Source organism: Pseudophryne corroboree, chromosome 1, assembly GCF_028390025.1.
Source record: "Pseudophryne corroboree isolate aPseCor3 chromosome 1, aPseCor3.hap2, whole genome shotgun sequence".
NCBI classification, from domain to species: domain Eukaryota; kingdom Metazoa; phylum Chordata; class Amphibia; order Anura; family Myobatrachidae; genus Pseudophryne; species Pseudophryne corroboree.
In genome coordinates, this window is record NC_086444.1 from 794,446,780 (window position 1) to 794,464,261 (window position 17,482).

Sequence of the window (17,482 nt, forward strand, 5' to 3'; positions counted from 1 at the left end):
TCTTAGAGTAAGACGAAACGCGTCGGGTTATTTGTTCATAAACATCAAATCTCCGAATTGTCAAAGGAGAAGGAGGAATCTATCAAAGTTATTTCAACTGGTCCTCTGTACTATATGGTGTTATCTGCAAGAAGAGATACTATACCGTTTTGTATCATTGCTTTTATGTTGTAATAAATTTTACATGGAACATGTTAAATGTGGTTTTATGCTCACAAATTAGGAGTAAATATCTTAGGGAGACTGCTGTTTTTCCCCGTTGAATATTGGGTGGAAAAACAACCCAAGTGCGCCCATTCCTCTACTGGCACATATTTGTATCTTTTTAGTCCCTCCTAACAAGGGACTTAGTGGAATTTGGCAGCCTTAACCCAATCCTTTCTCACTTTCTGTTTAATAGCGCAAAAGGGAGAGTATCTGTTTTATATATATATATATATATATATATATATATATATATATATATATATATATATACACAAACAGAGAACCCAGCACTCACCAAAGTAAACTCGCTTATCCTCAACAATTCAATAAATAAATGATGGGGGTTTAGTTGGTGGATTGGCCAATGCACGGAAGCCTGCATACCGATTTTCAAGGTACCCCACCTTCATGCAGGTCCTACACTAACACAGAGTCTTAAAACCTGACTACTTCACTGCTGCATCATCTGCCTGCTAGATGTAATGTGTACCTGCCACAGACTTTATGGCTTTTAAAGGCACACTAGTCACCTATTGCACTGGCTCAAAGATGATTGCTAAAGAACAGCTGAGACAGGTTCAGGATAATAAAGTCCACACAGGGGTGCATGAGAAAGCTAGTGGCCACGGTTAATAAGAGCTAACCATAGATTAACCCCTTCATATACACACAGAGGAAAAACCACAGCACTCACCACACCAGAAGCGGGGCACAGCTATGCACTTACCACTCACAGGGTGGGGTGCATGTAACACTGCACTCTCCACCACAGAAGCGGGGTGCATGTAGCCCATGACCACATCGCTCTAAAATCGGTATGCAGGCTTCCGTGCATTGGCCAATCCACTAACTAAACCCCCATCATTTATTTATTGAATTGTTGAGGATAAGTGAGTTTACTTTGGTGAGTGCTGGGTTCTCTGTTTGTATTTATTAGAGCGATGTGGTCATGGGCTACATGCACCCCGCCCTGTGAGTGGTAAGTACAGCTGTGTACCCCGCTTCTGTGGTGGAGAGTGCAGTGTTACATGCACCCCACCCTGTGAGTGGTAAGTGCATAGCTGTGCCCCGCTTCTGGTGTGGTGAGTGCTGTGGTTTTTCCTCTGTGTGTATATGTATGTGTATATATATATATATATATATATATATATATACACACACAATACCATATATAGGGGATAAAACAAACCACTTCCGCAATGTTTTATAGTAACAAAATACCCCACCTTGCCACATAACATTTTCCCCCACCTTTTCTCACAGGCTGGCCACCATTTTGGAAAGCCAGCAGAACCTCCGAGAAACATCTGGTGCACCTAAATTAGCGGTACACTACATACAGGGCGGGGTGTGGCCTTCCCTTTATTATTCCTTGGTGTCACTGGGTACTAATGCTATTTGTCATTTGGGGAATGTGTGTGGCATCAGACAAATAGCGCTGTGGCTCAGTACGCTAGTAGCGGGTATCTGAACAGGGGGACCAGGGTTTGAATCCCCCCCCAAAAAGAAAAAAAACTTTAAGGGGAGCTCCTATAGCCTAGTGGCTAAGACTCCTGTCCCACAGCGCAGCGCTACTGGTTCAGGTCTCCGCTGCTCCAGACAGTTTATTTGCATCGTGTCGGTCACTACACATTATAGTGCAGACCTTACATAGGGCTGTGTTTATTTAACCCACCTTTTCTCCTTTCGTTTGTCTCACCTGGGATAGTCAAAGAATTCCCTCTTAGGTGTGAAGTATGCGGTGGAGCCATCTGCTTAGCCCTCCACGCACCTGCAGGACACTCCTGTTTGAACAGCTCAGATTATGCAGGTAATGTCACTGTTAACCAGAGACCTTGTACGTCATTTCACCTCTCCAGGTTTCTAAAAGAACCTTGCTAACCTTCCATGTTACACGACTCGGCGGTGGAAAGGCCTCTCTGGGAGGAGGCGAGAGATGTCCAGGATACTGATGATGTCTGTTTTCGGTGGAGTCTGAACCAGTGTCTCAGAATATCCAGGTGCATTATACAGCAGTTCGTCTGATACTGCAGGTAAAGGAGGCGGACACGTCAGGTCCATCAGGGACGCCGATGACGAAATGACAGCGAATACACAATTTCAGGTATCAAACAATGTTTGTTTTCCTATCCTTTCCCCGCAGACGGCAGGAAAGGGTATCAGAACCTCTCCAAGGTATACCCCTCGATGTATCGCCGGTCCAACAAGCTGCCGTTTTCCTGATGCAACCTTGGTCAGGGATCCATCGGAGACACATATACAGCAGCGGGGTTCTACCTTGTCCGGAGCAGGTAGGTTGTGTGAACAATTGTCCTCTAGGTTACAGGATAATTCGCATCAGGATCAACTGATACTTTGGGACAGATCAGAATCACGATTCTGCTTTATATTCTTTGGAGGTCTCCACGTCTGCAGAACCAGCATTTTCGCTTGGGCTGTCTTAACCCGACGACCTCTTGGACTGCGACAGTGACAGATGAACATGAAATCCTAAGGGGCAGATGGTTCGGGGGAAGGAACTTTCTGCATGATTTCTTGAACCATTGGAGGTAAGTCCACTTTTCTTTCTCCTACTGCTGCCCCAGCTCCAAGACGGACCTTTACCGGTTTTTCCTTTAGATCTTTCCGTGCCCTTTCAGGCTTTCGACTCCACACGGGCGGTATCTCCGTCGCCAAGGGATCTCAGGGTAACAGGCTGAAGCAGAGGTTCAGCATCCTCGGTCCAGTCTGATTTTAGGTCATCCTACACACCCACTACAGGTCAGACCTTCCTACCACCTGGAGGGTCCCAGGGTAGGCGCATGTCTGTGGTCCTACTGGGAGGACTGAGAGGGCTTGGGCGGTTACAGACTCGATTTTGGAGTACAACCGTCTCAGGGGTCCCTCGGCATGGGTCGGCCGGTTTACGATGACAAGAGAGTCATACTGCAGGCGGCGCTCCATATGCTTCTAACCGCAAAGGATGTTGATCACTGTTTTCACATATCATTTGAATCGGGACAGTTCTCAGGCCTTTGTTTTCTTTTCAAGTGCCGAAGCCAGATAGCTCGGCCAGGCCTATTCTGGCCGTAGAATCTTTTCAGTCTGTGATTGCTAGTTTTGAACAAGAAAGGGGGGTTTACGCATCCCTTATCTTCAGGGATGCCTGTTTACTGATTTCCGTTGGGTTTCCTCATCAGGCTTTTCTCAGATCCGCATTACAGGATACTCATTTTCACTGTCAGTCCTTTCCATTCGGTCTCTCTTCCGCTCCCACAGGGTTCAGGAAGATCACAGAATAACTCTTTTTCAAGGGCAGGAAGTGACTTTTGTTCCCTAATTGGACAATTTACTGCTGGTATCCCACTCTGCAGATTAGGTGGCTTCTGAATATCCGGAGGATCCAGGAGCTTCTGGTTAGACACGGATTCAATTTATGCTCCTCGTAGACGTTTCTCAACACGGTCCGTCAGAGGATTTTTCCTTCCTCAGCACCAGGTACTCTCTTTCTTCAGTCAAGTTGCGACGCAATGAGTGGTCGCCTACATTCCCCTCTGAGCGGAGGACAACAATCTTCTTTCCAGGTCAAGCCGCCAGGTCAGACTCCCGGGTGAAGGGACATTCCCCGGAGTTTTGTCAGCTGGTCCGCTGTTGGCGGAGATTTCGGTGCGTTCTGACTGACTCTTTAACCCTTTACTACTCTCGGACGTGAGCTCTGGCGGCAGTAGCCGAGGATGCTCTCAGGGCTCCTTGGAGTTTCTGGTTAGTCTATCTTGCCTCCTTTTCTATTTCTCCCTCACTTTCGGTAACACAGGAGGGGAGAATGCGTGCTAGTCCTCCCGGTAGCTCCGGTTGGGCCACGCATGACTTAAAGATCCAGCCTGCACCGGTTGTCAGTAGAGGAGCCTTGGCTCCTACCTCGACTGGACTGTCTACTTCAACAGGGTCCTTTTCTTTGTTCAACCTCACACTGGTTTCGTTTAACCGCGTGTGTTCACGAGACCTCAGAAGGGAGGAGTTCCCTAGTTCGGTTATGCCTACTGGGCCCCGATTTCTCTTGTCGCTTTTGCTCGGCTGCGCTTCAAACTACATTGACCTGAATTTTAGGTCTCTGCCCATTCGGTTTTCTTCCAAAAGAGATTAGCCTGGCGGCCGTAAGTTCGGGCTCTCTTTCAGGGAGTACTCTATTGGCAACTCCCCCGGCTGAGCTTCAGACTCATCGGTCGTTTCTTCCAGAGGGGATGTCCGTTTTTCATATAAATCTGACACTAGTGTTTTCGGTCCTCTTTGAATGTTGTCAGGGCTCGCCGACTCTCTCTACAGAGGTCTTCGGCTATTCGACAAAGTGTTTTCTTCTTTGTTCTGTACGATGCTCCCGTACTAAATAGCCGGGGTCCCAGCATAGCTGGGCCGTTGGATACATCTGACCATCAGACGGTCTTCTTGGCGGTTGCTCGTGAGCCTCAGTTTTCCATTTCAGCGCACTCTTCGCGCATTGTGGGACCTTCGTGGGCGGCTGCCCGTGGGGTCTCCATGAATACTTTGTCAGGCGGCTACTTGGTCGGGCCGACATACGTTTTGTCAAATTCTACAAGTTTGACACTTTTGCGGCCTCTGCATCACAGTTTGGCCGAGCGGTTTTACAGGACTCTCAGCGCTCTCCCACCCATTTTGGGAGCTTTGGGACGTCCCCATTGTAACTACGCTCCAGTGGCCCCTAGTGGATGAAGGAGAAATCAGGATTTTGGTACTTACCGATAAATCCCTTTCTCCGATTCCACAGGGGCCACTGGACGCCCGCCCAGCGCTGTTCCTCCTTGTTTTTTGCTTAACGGTTTGCAGATCACTATATGACTGCTTGTTGAGTTCAGGTTAGCCTGTTTTTTGTTAGGTTCTGTTCCAGGTTTGGTTTGTGTTATCCTGGTTTACAGGGCGTCATTAACCTCCTCTACCTTAAGGTTTGTTTATTACAGCTCTCCTCGGGCACAGTTTTACGTAGACTGGCTTGGAGGGGAGATAGTAGGGGAGGAGCTAGCCACAGTGTTAAAATTTTAAAGTGCCAGCTCCCAATTACTGCCTACTATTTCCCCATTGTAACTACGCTCCTGTGGAATCGGAGAAAGGGATTTATCGGTAAGTACCAAAATCCTGATTTATTCACTGGACTTTTCTGGACTTATCTTGTATTTTGCTTGTCAAATTCTAGCTATTCAGTCTTTAAACCGCAATATTATTTGAACAGTAGACATAGCAATGATGATGGTTTATATCTTGAAATCGTTTTTTGTGATGCCTACATTGCAATTTTGAGCTAGCTGTTTATTTTAATTGATCTTCTGCCTTCATAACAGTTAATGATTAGCAGTTTGTGGTATACAATACTTCCACACACAAAACAGTAGACAATTTTTTGGGTAACATTTACAGCTCAAACACCTTGCTGCAAAGCTTTGAAGAGGCCTTATTTTATGCTTTGGTTGTCTTTATTTTTCTTAAGAGCTGCTAGATACGCTTGAAAAAGATGACGGCACAACAGGAAATGCAGCACAGAGTGCAAAACTGTCAAACGGGATGGAGCAAAATAAGCCCAGTGCTGAGAGAGAGGCCAACTCTGGAGACAGTTGCAAAAGTTTCACTAAAGAACAGATGGAAGATGTACAAAGGTATATTTATAGCAACTCTTCCTTTCAGAAGTAATGTTTTTAGTAAGTGGGGTGTGATAAAGGTGCTGCTACTCGCCTGTTCTTACAAGCTGATGCAATATTTTGTAGTAGCTTTCATACACAATCTTGTATTGTAATCAGTAGTGCCTCAGTCTGACAGCTTTCACTGTGGTGCATTCTTTCAATTTGAAGTCCCTGAGGAGTGTGTTCAGGTGAGAGGTGAATGGGGTGTGGCACTGTGAATAGGATCATCATGGACCCGTCCCCACTGTGCAATGTGAAATGGTTTCATAAAGTTCAGTCTGCCCACTTCACAGGGGAATGTTAATATTCCAAACTAGACATTAAAATATATATTTCTAAAACCACGATATAAATTCTTAGCTGGAAAATAGTTATTGGAAACCTCTGTCAAGTCCCATTTCTTTGTCATTTTTTATGATCTGCTCCAGTGGACTGTCTATAATATATATGTAATATTTCACGTTATTCCATATGATGTGATCTGTGTGACCATTACATTTGACTGTGTAACTATTGGAATTTTAGACGTGGTGGTAATGACTCGCTGTACGCTTATTATATGTACTTATTTATGTATTGGGGAGACATTGTGAAGATCTACAGTATACAGAATTATAATAAAGCTAGGGACAGTAATGTAGGTATAGACCGTTGAAAATAATATTTGTGCAATCGAATTATGGTAAAAACATCAATAGGCAAACCCTATAATGGCACTTATATCTGCTTAATCCACATTATATTAAGACCATTATGCGGCAAAAAAACTCTAAGTTCTTAAATGAAAATAATAAGTATAAAGTTGGCCACTATGAATCACTGCAACCAAAAACATTTATTATTAATTTATTATTTTATGTGAACTTTGACTGTTATGTTTTTGTGTTTTGCTGAAATTTGCCCACGATTCATTCAGTATAGCATACATACAAAATGCAAGGAATGGTAGTGGTTTTATCCCAACCGTGCAGTCATTGAATACGTGTAGGCTCTTTCTGTGGATTCAGTATGATATACCGGCAGTCGGGATGTCGGCAGCTTGGCGAGCGCAAAAAGTCCCCTTGCGGGCTCGCTGCGGTGTCCGTGGCTCACTGCACTCGCCATAGGTTCTATTCCCACTCTATGGGTGTCGTAGACACCCACAAGTGGGAATAGTCCCTGTTAGCTGGGTTCTGGCTGGCGGTATTGTCAGCGGTCAAGATTCCGGTGTCTGTTTCCTGACCAACGGGATCCCGACAGCCGGCAACCTAACTGCATCCACTTTCTGTGTACTACTTGCAGAATGAGAAAAAATATGCTGAATTTCAGATTCATGGTACACGCTTTCATTTGGGGATGAGGGATGCACTACTAGGAAAATCTGCAGAAACCAAAATCCTACATGAGTCCATGCATTATAAGATGAATGAAACTATTTGAATCTACACAAAAGCTAGGTACACACCACAGCGGCATGTTGCGCTGATTGGGCCTATTAGGTAAGCGATACACACTTAGCTGGACATATACCAGAGGTTCTCAAACGCGGCCCTCAGGGCACAACAATGGTCCAGGTTTTTTTGGTATATCCATGGCCTAGCACAGATGGTTAAATCATATTGACTGAGGTGCTAATTAAGTTACCTGTGGCAAGCATAAACCTAAAACCTGAACCATTAGGGTGCCTTGAGGACTGCGTTTGAGAACCTCTGGCATACACTATACAATTATCTGGCAGATCATCTGCTAGATCTGGCTGGTTTGAGTGAAAATCTGGTAATGGATGAGAGCAAATCTGTGATAGAACCAATTTGTAAGAAGTATTTGGGAGCCAGTGGTCGCACCTCATTTGCTCTCATCCATTACCTGATTTTCATTCCAACCAGCCAGATCTAGCAGATAATCTGACAGATAACTGTATAGTGTTTGCCCATCTTTACCAATTAGTCACTCCTCACATCACAGCTGGGCGGGCATTTGAAGCTGTGACGTCAGTCCCTGGATCCAGTTTAGGGGCGGTTAGCGGATTGCCTGCACACACACAGCCACATGCGCTGATATATCTGTATATATATATCTGCTATTGGCTTTACAGCATGGCTGAAGGTTATATATATTATTATGTCTGCGAACGACGCCATTCACAGACATATCAATGTACACACCTGACATAGGTGTGTCATCTATGCTTGAATGGACGATATGTTGCCCAGTGTATACCCAAGTAAGATCTTGTAGGCTGCACAGTAAGTTAATAAAGTGCCTTACCTTATATGTAACAAGCAGCATCCATCTCAAGCCTCATTACGGGCTTTACAGAGTTCCCCTCTGCTCTGCTTGTTACGTTGTGGGGGTGGGGAGGGGACAGGGGAACGGCTGTGTTTTTGCAAATGGGGGACATGGCTCTACCCTCCCAGAAAACAGAGCGACAAGGGTCTCCATGTCACCACGCAGACTTCCTGGGCTTCGGCTGGTCAGCTGCGCTAGCTTGCAACGTCTGCTGCAGTGCTGGGATTGCAGTTACACGCAGGAGGTGTCTCTTCTACTGAGACGTCTCCTGCATGTCCCTTCTCCAAATCGGTTGGAAATTCAAAGCTCCTTGCCAGCTGCATTGAATTTCCACCTCTGAATAAGGCCCTGTGTATGTAGAAAGCTGCTGTACCTAATATTGTTATCTATCTCCTCGTATATCTATAGTAAAGAAATGAGCAGTTTCGTGTCCTTATGGGTATTGACAGTTGCAACACATCCATAGGTTGCATAATTGGTGTACTTTCTGCTGCAATCATCTGCAAGAAGTATTATACTTCTATACATGTTTATGAGTTTTCTTTTACCACTGTTAAACTGTAAAGTGTGTGACTTCAATATGAGCAAGTGATTCTGACAAAACAAATCATGATACACACACACACACACACACACACACACACACACACACACACACACACACACACACACACACACACACACACACACACACACACACACACACACACACACCATACGTTATATTGAAAGAAAACTAATGTGGTACCAGTATGTGAAAGAGTAGTCATGTTCAGTTGACATGGCATAGGTTGCAAGCTTGTGAGCACTTTTTTTTATTTTTTATTACTATATCTATTTAATACGTAGGGGAAAATTTACTACAGATTTTTTAAAATAGATGAAAATCAATCAACATCAATGTTGTGTTTCAGTGTCTAAATTGCACGTTTGCTAAGTTTTTTTTTTTTTGTTTGTTTTCTAAACTGACTTTGTAAATGTGTGATTTAAGGCCCATACACATTAGATGATGTCGCTCCTGTGAGCGACATCATCTAACGTTTCCCCCTCCCGGGCCGGCCGGTCGGCGGCCGCCTGTACGCACTGAGCGATATGACCGCTCATATCGCTCAGTGACGTCACGCCCCCGCCAGCCCTGCATGAAGGTCGTGGACGACAGTCCACATCCTTCATGCATGCCCTACCGACAGCGACGATCGTTGCCGACCCGCAGGGCCAAGCATCGGTCGTTGCTGGCGGCATACACACTTGACGATAAAATGAGCGACGTCGCTCAAGGAGGGGGAAAATGAGCGACGTTGCTCATTTTATCGTTAAGTGTGTATGGACCTTTAGACCCTAAAATGCAAGATTGCTGTTGATACAAAGCACTGCGGCATATGCTTGCGCTATATAAAGAAATGTTGATAAGAAGTATCAGAATTACTAAAGTTTGTTTCAATAATTGAAGCTTAAATAGCAATGAATACCTAAACCTGAATATAATTAATCGTAATGTTTATGTATTGTTTTCCAAAAGGGCTCAAAGAGCTTTACATATGCAGCGAAAAAGCCGTAATACAAAAGAGACACACGTTTATTGAACTAAATAGTATACTTAAAATACCTGAAGTGTTGTATATAAATCTGTCGAACATAGTCTATTACGTTCCAGAGCTGTGTGTCTGTAGATATTTTTTTTTTATACTCCATCGTCAACACTATGGATCAGTGCAGAAGCCAAAGCTTGTGTGATTGTCTTGTAGTGTCCTAGATATCAGGTGTGATATATACTCGGGATGTAGTGTGAATCCCAACGGATGGGATCCCGGCGGTCTGAACCCTGGACCCGGAATCCTGAACATAAGAATGCGGGAAGGGAGGGTTAGGGTCAGTTAGGTTCCTTGCACCTGTCGGGATTTTGGCAGTGGGGATGGCAGTGTCTGTATACTGACTGCCGGCATCCTCACTGCTGGAATTCCGTACACAACCCATATACACAATGGAGAGTAGAGATTCTCCCACATGAACATAGCCAGTGTTATCACAACTAGCATAACTTTTTTTTTTATTGTTCCTTGTTACTCTGAGCTTTGTGTCCACTTATTAAGAGCTTGATTGACTATCCATAAAAAGAGAGGATAGTAAGTATAATTGCACCTGTTTGTGGAGATGTTCTCTTCATTGCAGGGCACTTGTCTTCAGGGAGTAGCCTACAGGCTGCGTGCATAAAGGGAGTATTGAATACACTAAAGCTGGGTACACATTAGACAACATGCAAACGATATTGGACCCTATTTAGTAAGGATTGCATATTCTGTTTTTTGGCAGAACTTGCAATGCTTTGTCTCGCATGCTGGGGGCTGCCAATCGCAGGGCAAGGCCGCCCAGCATGCTAACAGGCGATTTGCGATGCAACCTGAATTAGGCCCATTGTGTGTACACACTGGGGGTAATTCCAAGTTGATCGCAGCAGGAAATTTTTTAGCAGTTGGGCAAAACCATGTGCACTGCAGGGGAGGCAGATATAACATGTGCAGAGAGAGATAGACGTGGGTGTGGTGAGTTCAATCTGCAATCTAAATTGCAGTGTAAAAATAAAGCAGCCAGTATTTACCCTGCACAGAAACAAAATAACCCACCCAAATCTAACTCTCTCTGCAAATGTTATATCTGCCCCCCTGCAGTGCACATGGTTTTGCCCAACTGCTAAAAAATTTCTTGCTGCGATCAACTTGGAATTACCCCCACTGAGCAATTTTACAAACGACCAAACGATATACGTGAGTAGTCCAATGCTACCAAATTGTTGGGTTTTCAGCCAGTTTAATTCAGTCGTTTGTTGTTGGTAGCGTACACACTGCATGATTTGCACCTAGGGCCTAATTCAGAGTTGATCGCAGCAGCAAATTTGTAAGAAGTTGGGCAAAACCATGTGCACTGCAGGGGAGGCAGATATATGTGCAGAGAGAGTTAGATTTGGGTGGGGTGTATTCAAACTGAAATCTAAATTGCAGTGTAAAAATAAAGCAGCCAGTATTTACCCTGCATAGAAACAATATAACCCACCCAAAGCTAACTCTCTCTGCACGTGTTATATCTGCACCCTGCAGTGCACATGGTTTTGCCCAACTGCTAACAAATTTGCTGCTGCGATCAACTCTGAATTACCCCCCTAGTCGTTAGTGACATTTTTGAAATTGATCGCATGTACAGACAGAGGACCTAACTAGCGACCCGTGGGAGCGCGCATCACTAGCAATATAGCACATACACACTAGACGATAAAACTATAGTAACGATGTGTCGTCATCGGCAAATTCATTTAAAATGTCATCTAGTGTGCACCCAGGTTAAAGGTGAGATGGAAGCACACACAAATTAATGACATAGAGAATCTGCTAATAAACTAGAAACTTTCTTACATCAGTCATCCATCCGTGTATTGTGAATGTCCTCTTCCTACCTTTTTTGTAACATAGTAACTTAGTTGGCGAGGATGAAAAAAGACCAGTAGTCCATCGAGTTCAACCTGAATAACATTGTATTCCCTATACTATTCTGGATTAAAGGCCATATCATACTTGCCTACTTTAAATTTCTCCTCTCCGGGAGAAGCCTGGAGAGGAGACGCTGCAGGAGACTTCGGGGGGGCAGGGCCGGGCTGTGACATCATCAAGCCCCGCTCCCACATCGGAAAACGCTGCGGTCGCGGGAAGGGGGCGGGGCTAAAATTATGTGATGTGCTTCATTTTAATCCATTCCCCACCTCACTGACCTGCGAATACGGGAGATTATCTCTCCATCCTGCCCTCATCACTAGAGCAGGATGAGGGAGACCTGCCTACTCTTCCGGGCGATGCAGGGGGCTACCCCAAAAAAACGTGAGCCTCCCGCAGCTTCCGGGAGAGTAGGCAAGTATGGGCTATATCCTTGTATTTATTTTTCTGTTAGAAATTTATCTAACCCATTTTAAATGCATTGACGGAGTCCGCCATTACAACCTTCTCTGGCAGTGATTTCCATATTTGTATTGCCCTTACAGTGAAGAATCTCTTCCTGCGCTGAGTAGAAATTTCCTCTCCTCAAGCCTTACCTGGTGTCTGTGCGTTTTGTGTAGAGGTCGCTTAATAAACAAATCACCTGATAGCTCCGCATATTGCCCCTTTATATATTTGTAAATATTAATCATATCTCCTCTTAGTCGTCTCATTTCTAATGTAAACATATCTAACCTAGAAAGCCTCTCCTCATAGTTCACTGTATCCAACCCCTTAATCAATTTGGTAGCTCGCCTCTGAACCTTTTCAAGTTCTAATATGTCTCTTTTATAGTGTGGTGCCCAGAACTGTACACAATACTCAAGATGCGGTCGCACCAATGATTTGTGCAGTGGCAGGATTACACTCAGCTCTTCTCTCAATTCCCCTTTTAATGCATGCTAACACCTTATTTGCCTTTGTTGCTGCACTTTGACATTATGTACTGCTGCTAAATCTACTATCAATGAACACCCCCAAATCCTTTTCTAATACCGTTTCCCCTATATTTTCCCCATTTAATTGGTAGGTTGCCTGTTTATTCTTAGTCCCAAAGTGTATAACTTTAAATTTTTCCACATTAAACCTCATGCTCCATTTCGTTGCCTAAACTTCCAGTTTAATTAAATTAAAGAGACTCCATATCCACACCTGACTTGATTACCCTACATATTATAGTGTCGTCTGCAAAAATTGATACTGTGCTTTCTAGTCCTTCTCCTAGATAATTTATAAATATGTTGAACAATAGTGGCCACAGCACAGAACCCTGCAGTATTCCACTAATTACTTTAGCCCGGGTGGAAAACATCCCGTTAACCACCACTCGCTGTTCCCGGTTATCAAGCCAATTACTCACCCATGTACAAATAGTGTTTCCTTTACCAAGCTCCCTTAATTTGAAAATCAGCCTCCTGTGAGTAGTGCAGACTTCATCTGTGTGATGAAACGCGTTGGGCAACCTTACAGTGACCTCATATTCAGATAAGCTAAATCCTCTTACAAATACTTTGCCTATATATTTATGATTGTGTATGTTTTTTGTCCCAATCTTTTAAGGAGTTTTTTTACATCAATTACCTCTAGACCTTTTCGTTAATAAATGTTATTAATTAATTATATACTGTTTTATATCAATTTATTTTAGACACCAGTGGTCACTATACCCCCCATCCCTCTTTTTGTGTGTGTGTGTGTGTGTGTGTGTGTGTGTGTGTGTGTATATATATATATATATATATATATATATATATATAATAAAAATTCCATCTTACACAAGACCTTTTAGAAACGGCTCAGTAAACATTCTGCAAATGTGTTGTGTATGTTTGTTTACAATGTTGTGCTCATATGTAAAATGTTTTGCATTTGTTTGATTTGCAGGCTAAAAAACTGCAAAACGTTTTATGAGGTACTTGGAGTGAGCAATGATGTGGGGGAGGAAGACTTAAAGAAAGCTTATCGGAAACTTGCGCTGAAGTTTCATCCAGATAAAAACCATACTCCTGGTGCTACGGATGCATTTAAGAGTAAGTGCAGTCACATTTTGCCATTCTGTTTGGGCGTCGTCATGTGATAGGTCACATGATTAATTTTCAGAGAGCGCTGCAGTGCAGAACTACTGCAAAAGCATCAAATTCTCCCTCGCAGCAAGATCTTAAAATAACATATTATATTTTATGCAGTCGACTTGGAAAGGGTTTTTTCAAGGACTTTCAATGTAATACTATCCGTGAAAAACATGCAGCCGAGTATTTGAGGACTGACGGCCTAATTTGCTTTCAGTATGATTTAAACTTAAAATTCTTAATCCCACTTACAAAGTAAGGTTTTCATGTGATGTGCACACAGCTTTAATTAGCAGTATTTTACATGATTATGTTTTCAAAGTGTGTGGAATATGCCTTTCTTAAGTTAATATACTGTTAGTATGTTTGCATGATAAATTATTGCTTTTTGTGGTATAATAGAGTCTGCTGGCTTCTCACACTCCATTATTAATGCCTTTTTTTTTGTTTTGTAAACCTGACGATTACAGCTGACAGATGTGTTCTCTGTGTGTTCTATGTTTTATCTGTTTAAGGCATTTTATTGATCATTTACTTTACTCTAAATTTGGTTTACACTGCAGTTTTTTTAAATAATATCCCTTTCAGACCGACAGCAATAACCCGGGTTATTGAACATGAACATGCAGGAACCCAGGTTGCCCCGCAGTCTGAAAGGGGCTAGTTGAACTAACCCGGGTCGAGTGACCTGGTATTTCAACTCTTGTAGCGAGCAGGGTTGAACACGTGTTCAACCCAACTCTATTCAGTGAACACCGCGAAAGAGGCGGTGGTTGGAGATCCATCTCCAGGCGCCGCCTCTGCATGCATCGGCGGTGACATCATCAACCCGGAAAAAAGCAGGTTTGGGCCGCCAGTCTGAGAGGGGTCTCAGCCGGGTCGGGTTCCGGTATGAATGGTCGACCATGTTATGGTCGACAGTCATTAGGTCGACCACTATTGGTCGACATTGACATGGTCGACATGGACACATGGTCGACACATGAATGGTCGACACATGAAAAGGTCGACATGAGTTTTTTTACTTTTTTTGGTGTCGTTTTTTGCGTAAAGTGACTGGGAACCCCAATTAGTGCACCGCGTCCCCTCGCATGGCTCGCTTCGCTCGCCATGCTTCGGGCATGGTGCCTTCGCTCCGCTACCGCTTCGCCCGGCACAGATTACCGTTCCAATCGTAGTCCACGTAAATCGTAAAGTATGGAAAAGTTCCCCAAAAGAAAAAAAGTAAAAAAACTCATGTCGACCTTTTCATGTGTCGACCTTTCATGTCTACCATTTTCATGTGTCCACCATGTGTCCATGTCGACCATGTAAATGTCGACCAATAGTGGTCGACCTAATGACTGTCGACCATAACATGGTCGACCATGTGAACGGATACCGCCGGGTCGCACCCAGGAAGGAGCCATGTACAAATCCTTGCTGCAATCTGGCGTATGTGATCTGAAAGTGGTATAAATAAGCTCATTAGTAAAATTGAGGCAAATATTCCATCCAGGTGCATTCATAAAAAAAAAAATGATTTCTCTGACGTCCTAAGTGGATGCTGGGGACTCCGTAAGGACCATGGGGAATAGCGGCTCCGCAGGAGACAGGGCACAAAAGTAAAAGCTTTAGGATCAGGTGGTGTGCACTGGCTCCTCCCCCTATGACCCTCCTCCAAGCCTCAGTTAGATCTTTGTGCCCGGCCGAGAATGGTGCAATCTAGGTGGCTCTCCTAAAGAGCTGCTTAGAGTAAAAGTTTTGTTAGGTTTTTTATTTTCAGTGAGTCCTGCTGGCAACAGGCTCACTGCATCGAGGGACTTAGGGGAGAAGAAGTGAACTCACCTGCGTGCAGGATGGATTGGCTTCTTAGGCTACTGGACACTAGCTCCAGAGGGACGATCACAGGTACAGCCTGGATGGGTCACCGGAGCCGCGCCGCCGACCCCCTTGCAGATGCTGAAGAGAGAAGAGGTCCAGAAATCGGCGGCTGAAGACTTCCCAGTCTTCTTAAGGTAGCGCACAGCACTGCAGCTGTGCGCCATTGCTCTCAGCACACTTCACACCAACGGTCACTGAGGGTGCAGGGCGCTTGGGGGGGGCGCCCTGGGCAGCAATGAAAGTACCTATGCTGGCTAAAAATACATCACATATAGCCCCTGGGGCTATATGGATGTATTTAACCCCTGCCAGGTTGTCAGAAAAACGGGAGAAGAAGCCCGCCGAAAAGGGGGCGGGGCCTATTCTCCTCAGCACACAGCGCCATTTTCCCTCACAGAAATGCTGGTGGGAAGGCTCCCAGGCTCTCCCCTGCACTGCACTACAGAAACAGGGTTAAAACAGAGAGGGGGGGCATTTTTGTGGCGATATTATTACATATTAAGATGCTATAAGGGAAAACACTTATATAAGGTTGTCCCTGTAAAATTATAGCGTTTTGGTGTGTGCTGGCAAACTCTCCCTCTGTCTCCCCAAAGGGCTAGTGGGTCCTGTCCTCTATCAGAGCATTCCCTGTGTGTGTGCTGTGTGTCGGTACGTGTGTGTCGACATGTATGAGGACGATGTTGGTGAGGAGGCGGAGCAATTGCCTGTAATGGTGATGTCACTCTCTAGGGAGTCGACACCGGAATGGATGGCTTATTTAGGGAATTACGTGATAATGTCAACAAGCTGCAAGGTCGGTTGACGACATGAGACTACAGGCAAACCAATTAGTACCTGTCCAGGCGTCTCAAACACCGTCAGGGGCTTTAAAACGCCCATTACCTCAGTCGGTCGACACAGACACGGACACTGACTCCAGTGTCGACGGTGAAGAAACAAACGTATTTTCCATTAGGGCCACACGTTACATGTTAAGGGCAATGAAGGAGGTGTTACATATTTCTGATACTACAAGTACCACAAAAAAGGGTATTATGTGGGGTGTGAAAAAACTGCCTGTAGTTTTTCCTGAATCAGATAAATTAAATGAAGTGTGTGATGATGCGTGGGTTTCCCCCGATAGAAAATTAAAGGCGCTCACACGCTTATCAAAACAAGTGGCGTTACCGTCTCCAGATACGGCCGCCCTCAAGGAGCCAGCTAATAGGAGGCTGGAAAATATCCTAAAAAGTATATACACACATACTGGTGTTATACTGCGACCAGCGATCGCCTCAGCCTGGATGTGCAGCGCTGGGGTGGCTTGGTCAGATTCCCTGACTGAAAATATTGATACCCTTGACAGGGACAGTATTTTATTGACTATAGAGCATTTAAAGGATGCATTTCTATATATACGAGATGCACAGAGGGATATTTGCACTCTGGCATCAAGAGTAAGTGCGATGTCCATGTCTGCCAGAAGATGTTTATGGACACGACAGTGGTCAGGTGATGCAGATTCCAAACGGCACATGGAAGTATTGCCGTATAAAGGGGAGGAGTTATTTGGGGTCGGTCCATCGGACCTGGTGGCCACGGCAACAGCTGGAAAATCCACCTTTTTACCCCAAGTCACATCTCAGCAGAAAAAGACACCGTCTTTTCAGCCTCAGTCCTTTCGTCCCCATAAGGGCAAGCGGGCAAAAGGCCAGTCATATCTGCCCAGGGGTAGAGGAACGGAAGAAGACTGCAGCTGGCAGCCCCTTCCCAGGAACAGAAGCCCTCCACCGCTTCTGCCAAGTCCTCAGCATGACGCTGGGGCCGTACAAGCGGACTCAGGTGCGGTGGGGGGGGGGTCGTCTCAAGAGTTTCAGCGCGCAGTGGGCTCACTCGCAAGTGGATCCCT

At 44.7% G+C, this 17,482-nt stretch overlaps 1 protein-coding gene across 1 annotated transcript in view; it reads left to right on the forward strand.

The window, feature by feature from the left end:
* The window catches only part of DNAJB14 (DnaJ heat shock protein family (Hsp40) member B14), an 81,570-nt gene that overhangs the window by 20,837 nt on the left and 43,251 nt on the right, over positions 1-17,482 (forward strand). Inside the window, exons 2-3 of the mRNA XM_063918568.1 lie at positions 5,684-5,849; positions 13,544-13,689. Coding sequence (XP_063774638.1) covers positions 5,684-5,849; positions 13,544-13,689 — 312 coding nt within the window. The remainder of the gene's footprint in view (positions 1-5,683; positions 5,850-13,543; positions 13,690-17,482) is intronic.